The sequence below is a fragment of the Notamacropus eugenii genome, chromosome 1, assembly GCF_028372415.1.
Source record: "Notamacropus eugenii isolate mMacEug1 chromosome 1, mMacEug1.pri_v2, whole genome shotgun sequence".
NCBI classification, from domain to species: domain Eukaryota; kingdom Metazoa; phylum Chordata; class Mammalia; order Diprotodontia; family Macropodidae; genus Notamacropus; species Notamacropus eugenii.
Window position 1 is genome coordinate 162,531,690 of NC_092872.1, and position 12,032 is coordinate 162,543,721.

Here is a 12,032-nt window from a genome sequence, read left to right on the forward strand (position 1 = left end):
TAGTACAAGGAAAGAAACTGAACCAGTAAAAAACATCCAGAAGAAACAGTCAGGTAAAATGAGACTCCAGAGAGCTTTGTCCAAAGTCAAAGCTAGCAGCCTAGAGCCAATAACTCCAAAAGGGGTTCAATGGTATCAAATGTTTTACAATTCAATGCAGATGAGGAACAAGGAAAGGTTAGGTGGCTTGTCAATGAAGAGGTCACTTCTGAAACAGCAGGTGCTAAGAAAGTATCAGTACTGAATGTATTCTTCTTCTTCAAGTCACAATGAAGTGGAGAAACATGAAAAGTTTGAAGGGGGCAGCAGAGTAAAGGGACAGTATACAGCTAGGTGACAGAGTGGGACAAAACACTGGGCCTGGAGTCAGGAAGACCTGAGTTCAAATCTAGCCTCAAAACACTAGCTATGTGACCTTGAATAAGTCACTTAACCTGTGCCTCCCTTTCCTCTGCTATAAAATTGAGCATGTAGTTAGCCCTTCCCTATCTCTACTTTCCTCTTTGTGGTTTTCCCTATATCTCAGGTTGGCATAAGAAGTGGGAATTCTGGGGGAGTTTTGCAGAAGCTGCAGACAACACAGAAGGTTTAGAAACTCGGAAATGCATAAAATATATGTAGAGCATTGTATAAGGTCAACACGTTTTCATCTTTTAATTCTGTAATAATTCAGACCTATTTTCAGGTACAAAAGGGAGGGCCTATGCCCCTAACCCTTGTGATGTAAAAGAACCTACACCTTAGAGAACTATTATGAGGATAAAATGAGATAACTGTAAAGGGTTTAGCACAATACCTGGTACACAGTAAATTCTATATGCATATTAACTGTCATTATTGTTAAGGGAAAGGATTTTCTTTGTTTTCCTGCTTTTCTAGAGTAGGGGAACAACTTCTGAACATACTTCTAGACAGGGGAACTGACAAATCAAGGGGAAAAGATAACAGAGCAAATGTTATATGGAATAAGGGTTTCAGATGAGGTGAAAAGGAGGTGATCAAGGGGCATATCGACATTACTTCTAAGGAAGAATTTTTCTGTGTTTACAACTTACAACATGGCTGAACTAGAACCAATGTGTGAATTAGAAGACCCAAATTTCAACTTATTCCTTAAATCTGCTCAAAACTGTAACAGGCTGCTTCAGGAGACGTAGTTCATTCACCTCCAGTAACTGGGTTTAAAAGACTGGTTGGCCAGTCTACATTATCATGCATCAAATGACTTAAGATTCTAGCTGAATTTTATTCAGATTCAAAGGGGAAGCCACCTTAAAATAGCTGGCCCAGATGAATAGGATGCCTCTCCAAACCAGCCTCATCTACTGGGCCTCCCCTCCCTAAGCCCTAGCCACCAACACTATGAACTTCTGTTCATTTCCTTGCTGGTCTGAAATTGTTTTTTTATTGTTTCATAGTTTCCCATTTTCTTCTCCAGCTCATTTGATAGATAAGGAAACTGAGGCAAACAGGGTTAAGTGACTTGCCCAGGATAACAGAGCTAGTATCTGAGGACAGATTTGAATTCATGAAAAGGGCTAAGTTCATTGAAGAAAACAATGAACAGATATGAATGAGTAAAATAAAGAGGGAAATGGGAGACATGTAAACAACTCAAAACACCAATACTTCACAACCGTTAGAGAAAATAATATAATATTGTCTATCTGTAAATTGAGATTGCACTAGAAAAAAGTCCCTTGCAACTCAAGAGTTATGATGTTATCTATTCAATTAAACAAACATTTATTAAGCAACTCCTACGTGCTAGGTATTGCAGATAAAAAGAGATGGACAGAAATAGTCCTGGCCATCAAGCTTACATTCTACTGAAGACAGCATGTAGAGCTGTGGTATCAAACTCAAACATAAACAGGGCCACTAAAGTATAAGAATCACTGCAGGCTGCATATTGACTTAGTTCTAGAAAGTCAGGTTATCTGTTTTATTGCATTTTTATTGTTATTTTCCAATTACATTTTAACCTGGTTCCTCTGCTGTGGTGTAGACAGCATGTTTGACACCTCCAATATAGTAAATGATACCTGTAGTACCTATACTTCATAGGATTGTTCAGAAACTCAAATGAGATAACATATGTGAGAGGCTTTGCAAACTTTAAAAGCTATTCATGTCACACACATAAGGCCTAAGACAAGGATGAATTAATGGTTGATTTAGTAAATGTACTAGATATCATAAAAATTAATGTTACCCTTTCCAAAGAATTCAAATCATCTTTTTAAAAAATACCACTTACTCCATAAATTACTGAAAATTCTTTTGAAACTCCTTTGTTGACAATTTAGTGACATGAAAAGAGCAAGGCTCTGCTGGGTTTGCGACAATGGACGATGTACATAACCTCCCCAAGAATTTCTCATCTATAAAATTCAGCTAAAACTTCACAGTTTGTTGTGAGAAAATTAAACCTTAAAGCAATTTATACATTTTTTTTAAAACAGCCTCTTATAGACTGCACTATAATTTTTCATTACCTTATGTGATTTGTGTAAACAGCCTTTATTCAAAGCAAATTTTGGTGAATACAATGGCTAATCTATTCATAATTTGGCAATATAAAGCAAAAAGATTCAATTTGTATGTCTTGTAAAAAGGGTCCTGAGTGGGTCCAACATATTTTTATCGAACATATGCTTTAATGCCCATTCCTCCTACAGATTCTAACATCCCATGAACTACAGCATTTTTAAGTGTAGTTTCCCAAGAAAACTAATTCTAAAGGACCTGACTCATTTTGAATTATGTATCATTTCTGTATGTTTATAAAAAGAACTCGAAGATTTAAAAATGGATGTTAAAAATTATCTTTACATGAAACTGGGAAATAAGACACATAGGCAATGGGGTATAGAAATCTATCTTGCCCTACAGGAAAACACAAGGAAAGGGGATGGGGGGGGTGATGATAGAAAGGAGGGCAGATTGGAGGAGGGGTAATCAGAAAGCATGTGGTCCTGGTGTGGGGGAAGAGGAGGGATGGAGAGAAAATTTGCAATTCGTAATTTTTGTGAGAGTGAATATTGAAAACTGAAATTTTGAAAACAAATTTAAGAGAAAAAAATTATAAAAATTGCCTATTAAATATTTTTTAATCTAATTCCATTAAAACCTGTAATCCTCAGAGAATATACTTTCCCAAAGAGAAAAAACACTGAACTAGAAGGTGGGAAGATCTGGGTTCAAACCTTCCTCAGTCACTTACTACCTAGAGGACTTGGGCAAGTCAGCCTCAAACTGCATCCCAACATTTGTAAACTAAGTATTTGCACTACTGAAGAAAAGACTGGGTACTCTCTAAAAGTTACTTTGTAAATAATACTTTGTATTTTCGAGTATATAGGTAAATATATACCAAAAATAAACTCCTTCAGAGCAGAGATAATTTAACTTTTCTTTGTATAATATCCCTAATATATATTTTTGAATAGAATGTAAAGAACTACATAAAAGTTACAAGAGATAATAGCTCAAATCATACTACTACAGGTTGAGTCATGTGATCATCCCAGTTGTTCTAGGTATTATATAATACTAATTACAGTCTTTGTTCTCCTAATGCTCATAATCTAATACCATGGCATTATGGAAAAATCTCTCTGCATGGCTAGGAAATGATAAATAAGCAAATTCATTTGTTTCAAATCAAAATAGCCTTTCTCACTTACAATTAGGCCTACAAACAAACAATGATGCTCAATAAATACTTGGTCAACATAAAAAAAAAATTAGAATCAGTCTACCAGTAATATTTTATTCCATCACTGTATAAACTGCCTCTTAAAAAAAGTTTTCTCATTAAGAAAAAAACATTAAGGAAAGAGTCTACAACTCAGATTTCTCAATTTCACTACTCTCACTCTCAACAAGTATTGTTTGTCCCGCCTCATTTCCTCAAGGGGTGCCTCATTTCAAAAAGTCAACAACTGCTGAAGTGAACTGCTGAATCAATAGGTTTGATGCTAGACAGTTTTGAAACAAAGAATCAAAGACTCACAGATTCAGAGTGACAATTTTCTTTTCTAGCCACAGTATTTACATCCTTCTCTTCAAAGAAAGTAAAGAAGGCCAGAGAATAGACATTATAAATGATCACTCTTAAAAGAATTATGTAAATATTTACCGTTCAGGGATTTGGTTTTATGTGTATCACAGGTTACTAACTATGAACTTCATTTTATAAGTCTCTAAATTAAACTAACATACAATTAACAATAATATGTCTCCCCAAAAGGAAAACTCCAACATAATTCTGAATAGGTAATGAATAAACAAGAGGCAGGATGGCAAAGCAGAGAGAAGGCTAGCCTCAGTCAGAAATCCTTGGGTTAACATATGCTGTTTCCGTATATCACCTGGCAATGTGACTGGCAACTCCCAAATACTGTACAAGTGGCACAGGTACAAGGTTCTTCAGTGGAAGAGCTCCATACACCAAATAAATCACAGGTTCAGCTTTTAAAAAAAAAAAAGCATAAACACTACAACATGTTTCATTTTGTGTTTTATTTTAAAAGAACAAAAATTTATACACGTCTGAATTTTTTCACAAACCTACTTTTTAAAAAAATACAATTTTACTCCATTGGATATATTCACTACACTAATGGGAGATGCAGCCCTTGTTACTTTTGAGAAGTTATGTCTCACAATATTCCAGGCAGTTAATTAGTAAATGAAGTTAAGAGGTCTTTAGTAAATTAGCATTTGAAAGATTCGAGCATCAACAGAGTTTGTGCCCTTTTTGACCATCTCATATTTTAAGTCAATAAAATTGGCCTTTACTTCACAGAAAAACGCAAAAGTTTCTTGACTCTCCTAGGAATGTAGTGTTCTCATTTTGGATCTTTTGCAAAAGTAAACTTTATTTTACCAAAAGTATTCTTATAGGAGATCTCAAAGAATTTACTTCCCCAGAATTATATGACTTCTATAGTTTAAGTATGCAAATTAACAACTTCTATCACCTACTAATTTTCATATTTTTCCTCTTTAAAAAGTTATAAAAAAGTAAAACATCGTGCTTTTCACATGGGACCCTTCTTTATCAGTTTATGAATCAATTTTGGCTCTACTAAAACAAAAAGGTGCCAAAAGAACCATTTCCAAAACATGAAAATGTGAACCAGATTCTTATACTTTCATGGTAATTAATAGCCTACTCTAATTTGACTTAATTATAATATTGCCATAATGTGAGAACTCCAGATCAGCTTTAAAATTAAATAATCTAGAATTTAAAACTATCTTCTTCCGCTAGATAATGCTTTAGTAACTGTTGCAATATATTTTCAAAATTTTGCTGTTAAAAGTACCAGGTATACGTTTGTGGTTCTAATAGGAAAGAAGTTTCAATAAAGAGCAAGCAACTAAAGGGTTAAATACTCAAACTTAACAGGGTTCTCTAGTAAATGGAAAAAACAGGGAGATCTCCAAATAAAGAATTGGGTACTAAAGAGAAAAGAAAAAAATTTTCAGGGGTCATATTTTTCAAAATACATTTCCATTTACAATCTCCGGCTTCTTCTCCAAAGGCAAATGAGTTTGAGGGAGGAGGGAACGGTTCCCAGGGGCAGATAAGCTTTAAATGTGCATAGGAATGCACACGGTAAATGCAAATGATCTTGTGTAGAAAGAGCAGGGAGGGGGGAGGGGAGAGAGGACAGAAGCAAAGCTGGGTGGACCAGCCAAAAACCTCGTCCTCCCAGATACCTAACCCCAACAGAACAGCCACTTCCAGATAGATTTCCTTAAGCACAGGCTTTAAAAAAAAAAAAGAAAGGATTCCTGGTGGATTGTTCTCCCCTCCGCACAGGGGAATGTAAAAGCAACGTGGCCCCAGCTGGCTGAGCCAGCCCGGCTCCAGCGCCAGGAGAGGGCGAGGCTTTGACAAGCACTGAGCCAGCGCTGACATCACCGGCAGGCGCAGCCTGTCCTAGACCAGCTCCACTGTTGACACCGCTGTTACTAAGTGAGCTCCCAGCCAATCAGATTCCACAGCCAACACAAGACGGCCTTTGAACTCCCCACCAGCAACTTCCTGCTGTTTTTAGAGTACACAGTGCAATGCAGTATGTCTGTCAGCTATGCGGCACAAAGGAACAGCCATTTTGTGACTGAACTGGACCTGCACCAAAATGCCATCAATTTTGTGTTTCAGTTGCCCTGTCATAACGAATTTCTGGTCACTTTCACGTCACGGAAGTTATAAGTTACTATGTTGCATTCGCAGTACTAAGTATCAGGGACAGCTTTAGATTTAACCCTCTCCTCAAAATGCCAGGTTCTAAGAAACAAGAACATAAAATGGCTGCCACAAACTGCATGTTCGGTTCCACAATATGCTGCATTATGCAACTGCTAACTACCACCTCCCCCTTGCCTCTCAGGGTGACTGGGGGGTGGGAGCTTCTTCACGGAGTGGGGACTGAGCTCGGAAATGCAAGCATTTTGGAAGGGAACAGGCTCCAGCAAACTTCCCAGACTGTTATTTAGCATAAACACGAAGATAAAAGCCGATTTAAAACTGTGCGTGAGAAGACAACAGAAATACAAGTGGCCAGTCCCCACACAGCACCTCGTTCCCTGCCTCAATAATACAGTTAAAGCAATCCTCAATTTCTAAGTGACTTGCACCAACATTTATGGTCTTGATACCTGTATCTACTTAAGCCAGCAAAATCTTGTATTTTACATGTTAGAAACTAAAAATTCAAAGGAAGTACTCCAATTTTCTTTTTGAAAACGTGTTGGACATTACTAAAGCATATCAGTACTAATAGTGCTAAGAAATCTGAGAATTAAGGTATATTTAACTAGGGACACAATTTTCAGTAATAATAAATGTTGGGGTTGGTGTTTTGTTTAACATTCCACATAATGGTAATCCTGTCTTAAAAACATCAAGCTGCAAAAAAGGTGGCCTGTAATTTATTCAGTATTATTACAAAATAGTAAAGTGTTCCATATTTACAAAAGCATCAAAGAAAGAGGCAGTCTTCTAAACTTAGTCAAAGTCACCCTCTCTAGAATTTCTGGCTAGTTAATTCTCAAGAGGATTTTGCATTTGCTCTGGATAGTGTTTTCCTTTTCTGGACTTCAGGTCCTTAGTTACATTTTCACTATTACCTACAGAGTGTACTATTATTACACCACAGAAACTAAGTATCTTTACAATTTCAAAAGAAACAGAGTGGTGAGGAAGGATGAATTCTTGCCCCAGGACCTGGGTTATTACGGTAAATTAGGGAACCGGTTACCTGGGCTACCTTGCTAACTTTCAACTTGGCCTTCAATCAAGGAAGTCCTATTACCCAATTACATTAATACATTACCAACATCCTTCAGAGATGGCTCCACAATTTAAAAATAAAAGTGAAGTCATGACTATACAGTGTGTATGTATATATGTGTATATATATAATATATAAAATACATATTTATCGTTTTTCAAAATATCACATGAACTGAAAAGTAAACTAATTTCTGTAACACATTTCATTTTTTGAAGGGAGTTTCTCAAAGTAATGAATCCTTTGAGCAGGATAGGTTCACAACTAATAAAACTACACTTGAAAAACTCTTTCACAAGTACTCAGTCCTTACTCAATTACACACACAATACTAGAACTTTTTTAAAAGGGGTCAAATAAGTATTTTTGCAGGCTGAAAGCTAAGAAACAAAAAGTCAACATAACCATGTGCTTTTTTTTTATTAGAAACCACACAACTTGATCAATGATGCTTAACAGAATCTTTGTATGAAAAAGCTAAACGAGACCCTATTCGAAGCAATGCAAATTATAAACCCAGGGGAATACTATTTTAAAGTACTGGGCCTATCATAACAAGTTTGTCAGGTATACCTAGATATCAAATTTTCTCTTTTCTATTTCCTCAAATGTCCCCTATTTTCACCCCACATCTACCCATCCCCCAAGAAATCATCTCAGTATTTACTAGGTAATAGTCTTTCTTGTCCTTAAATTATTTCAGTTTTATCATTAAAAGAAAAAAAATTATAGCATTTCAGCAACTAACTTAATGATCCAAACTGTAACAAAAAGCCAAAGCCTCAAAAAAAAAAAAGTTAAAATCAGAGAAACATTTCAAAGTTAAGCAGTTAATTTTTTAAAATGCAAATATTTATTGTGTGCAAAATTTAACATTTAAAACCATACACAACACTTTCAAAAACACTAATCTATTTTAATATCACTGGATGTATTTTATACAGTTTTCAAAGTAGGCAAAAGCAAACTGGGAGAGAAGGAATAAAAAGATGCAAAGATAACCAAGCAATGGTCACATTTTCTTTTACCTATACAAAATTACTCATTTTTAATACACTAGTTACAAATAATATCTAAGTACATCAATCAATGCATTCATACACGTAAAATTATCAAACACAGGATTATACAACGGTAATATTTTGGAATCTTTATTACCTATTCATTACAAGCTACTAAAACCTGAATGAAGAACATATCACGATTTAATAATGGCATATTTACAAACTTCATATAGTGATAAAGCATTCCACATTCCTCTAATCAAGAATAAAATAAAAACAAAACCACAACAAATTCAGTTGGAATGCTCACTAAATATAAGCACCTATATTTAAAACGTGATCAATGGGAGAAAATTCCTTTCTACCAAACTGTTTTGTCTAAATCTACACTTTGAAAATGTACCTGAAAATATATCCTTTCTAGTTTTCAACACTAACGTAAACAAATATGAACTAAACAAGTACTTTAAGTCAAATAAAAGCATTCCCCACTCCAGTGATCAGGTTTGATTTTAAGTACATGACTGTAACCATCAAGGAAAAGATTTGACAAACAGTATCAAAATTCCTAAAATGTTAAGTGTATCAAAGTATTCTAAGGTCAAATAAAAATATCAACAGAGGAGCATCAGTCAAAGAGGTCTTTTTTGGTTTTTACTTTAAAATGTGCATTTTTTCATTCATGTAACTTTCTCTAGTGTCTATTTACTATAATTTACTACTACAAGGCTGCTCTATGGCCCTCAGTTAAAGTTTAGATATATCAGATTCTTCAAAGAAAAATTTGCCTTGTATGTAAAATGGTGCAATGCAGCAGTGGCTAAACCGACAAGGTCATTTTTCTGCAGCACAAAAACCTAAAAACTGAAAATTTATGTCCAAAAAACTGTAATTTACAGGAAAGGCTTCCTTGGATAAAGGTATCCTACCTTTTGACTACTCTATGGGGCCTTAAGTCACAGCACAACTTTCAGAAATTGCTACCAAAAAATTAGGGTGTGGCATATTAGCAATCTCAAGGTCACTGCTTTAAAAAGGGGGATCCAAATTAGTTAAACATTCAATATCAAATAGACAGCAATCCGTGGCTGTCAAGGTAAACAATGTATGCTGAGGTTTCCACAAAAAAAAAAAAAAATGGGGGGAGAAAGTTGATAGCTCATACCTCGATGCATTGCTGTGTACTGAACCGTCCTCTTCTTGGCTTTTGTCCTTATTTCTCATCATCTTTTAATTCTTAAATATTAAAAGGGGGGAGGTGAATCTGTGTTTGCTTTGAAGTCTTGTGCTCAGGTATTTACTGTCAAAAGTTGAAAGAAAGGTAAGGTCCCAGAGCTTCTATCAATGATTTTTCATTCTCAGGAACAAAGTCCTGACGTTGCAATGATATTGTTACAATACAAAACCTCAGTATCGACAAGTATCATACAATCAAACCCTTTTTAATTTATTTTTTGTTTTAAATAGAAAATAAACCGGCCAGAGGAAAGCATCCTCCTCAATAGGGAAAGTTTCTCAAAGTAACCCACTACATACAAATAACAATCTCTTTATGTTATTGCGTCATCCGAGAACAACCCAAATTCACAGAAAATAAAGCAAATTAAACTGCAGAAATCTTGACAATTATCACTAATCATCGTGAACCTACCTGATCCATGTAGCAGGTCCAAACCGAGAGTATCTAGTAGTACAAAAACATGAGATTCCCGAATAATGAAAAAATAAACGTTAAATGTCCTCTTCAGAACGAAAAATAAATAAAAACTCTCCCAAAAGGTGGACTGTTTAAAAAAAAATAAGCGATAATTAATACAAAAAAGGTCCGGGGGAAAAAGCTCATTAGGAGAGCGCACAAAAATGGAGGTGCGCCATGGCTTCTAAGCTGGAAAAAACAACGACCTGGCTCTCAGTACGGGCTTCTTCTTTCCAACAAGGCACGAAAAAAGACCCCTCCAAGCTGCTTTTCCCCCTCCAAACGGCTCGAATCTACCCCACCAGGTCACCAGGAGGGGAAGGGGGCTGCGGGGGCCCCCTGAGGCTGCCCGAAAGTTAGAGAAAGTTGCGTAAAGTGTGGAGAAGGCAGGGAGCTGAGCTGAGCGCGCTCTCTAAGGCACAGCCGCCATCTAGAGCCTCCTTCCCAGCTCTGAGAGCTCTGCCTTTGATTGACACTCTCTACATTTACCCCACAACTCAGGTGATGTACCATAGACCCACCCCTTCATTCCTACTAAAAAAAAAAAGGCAAGCCTCCATCTAAGAAGGGAGCCTAAGGACCCCACACACACACACCCATACACACCCTATGGCTTCTTCAAATCACCCCCACAGGGAGGAGGGAGGGCATCTTAACCCCCTCTGGTTCAAGCACCCTTTTCAAGCCAGACAAAAATGTAATTTGTTCCTTTTGTTTAAAGATCTGCTAAATATTTCAGTCCTTCAGCTAAAATTACTTCCTCTCTGGACAGGAAGTGGTGCCTTATCAAGCCATTTTGAAAGAGGGGCAGTTCTTATACTTAGCTATTGATTAAATAATAGCTAATCTTGTTGAAAAAAATTAACCCCACCCAAGAAACATGATTTGTCCACAAAAGCAAAAGCTTAAATCTCCTAAGTAACTGCTAAGCTTTGGGTGATAATGTCTAAAATTCCACAAATGAGAAAAATTTGAAATCTTTTCCCACACCACAGGGCAAAAAAGGGCCAACTTTTAACAACTCAAGAGCGCCTCCCTAGTGTCCAGTTCCATAAGGGCAAAAAATTAAAACCAAGGGGTTTTTATCATACCAACTGACAATTTCTCTTTGTTTTATTTTCACAAAATGCTTTAACCCATTGTAGAGCTTTGTAAATCTTATAACTATGAAAGCAAAGAACCGTAACAGAATTACTTCAAACAATAACATGAATCTTGAGGCAAATTCCAGAATCTAGTATCATGAACAGCCATGTCAACCAAATAGACCATACCTTATATTCCCAAAATTTTCCCCAAATCTACACATGAAGTATTAACAATCCATTCCCTCAAAAGAAAAGTCAAATCCAAGCAGGATGGAGTCTGGTTAACACCAGTTTCAATCAAGTACCAGTATTGATTGGCAGTGCAGAGAAGAAAGACAATCAAAGCCATGCCTTCTAGATTACCAAGGGAAAAATAATTTCTCAAGTCAAATCCCAAGTATCCAAACCACCTTTTACTTCATCATATACCTCAAGCAAGTAAAAACAAAATTAAAAACAAAAACCAGAAAAAACTCAAATCTTTCTCATTCAAGAAATAATCTCTCAAAGTAGGATACTACTAAATCCCATCACTAAAAGAATCCAATTTTAGATATCCAAGAAAAACAACCTCTAGAATTTGAATTAGACCTATGTAAAAAAAAAACACATCAATTCCAGAATCCATATCAAGGCAATACTATTCAAGAAGGCAGCATTACTACTTTCAAACTTAAAAAAATATACACAAAATTTACCAACACCAACTACCACAATTACCAAAGAACATGCCAGTCATGTACACTACACTTGAAAACTAGTAAATCACTAAATACCATCTAATAATTATGTATAACCAAACACGAATCATCTGTCGATGTAATTATGACTTTTAACTTTAGCAATAGAAACCTTGAAAACTCATTCCACTATTTAAAGACTATCACACCTTATTACATGTAAAGAACATACAAGCTACATGCTGTTAAAA

At 35.9% G+C, this 12,032-nt stretch overlaps 1 protein-coding gene across 6 annotated transcripts in view; it reads right to left on the reverse strand.

The window, feature by feature from the left end:
• Window positions 1-10,655, reverse strand: part of CHD2 (chromodomain helicase DNA binding protein 2) — a 122,559-nt gene extending 111,904 nt beyond the window's left edge. For 5 of the 6 annotated variants that reach the window (XR_011968861.1, XR_011968859.1, XM_072617362.1 and 2 more), the window contains exons 1-2: window positions 9,969-10,655; window positions 9,483-9,617 (exon numbers count right to left, since the gene is read on the reverse strand). Coding sequence is in view for 4 of the 6 variants with exons in the window: in XM_072617362.1 (XP_072473463.1) it covers window positions 9,483-9,544 (62 nt within the window). In the remaining 2 variants the exon portion in view is untranslated. The remainder of the gene's footprint in view (window positions 1-9,482; window positions 9,618-9,968) is intronic. The other variant, XM_072617370.1, reaches the window with a different exon arrangement.
• Window positions 10,656-12,032: the final 1,377 nt, after the last annotated feature.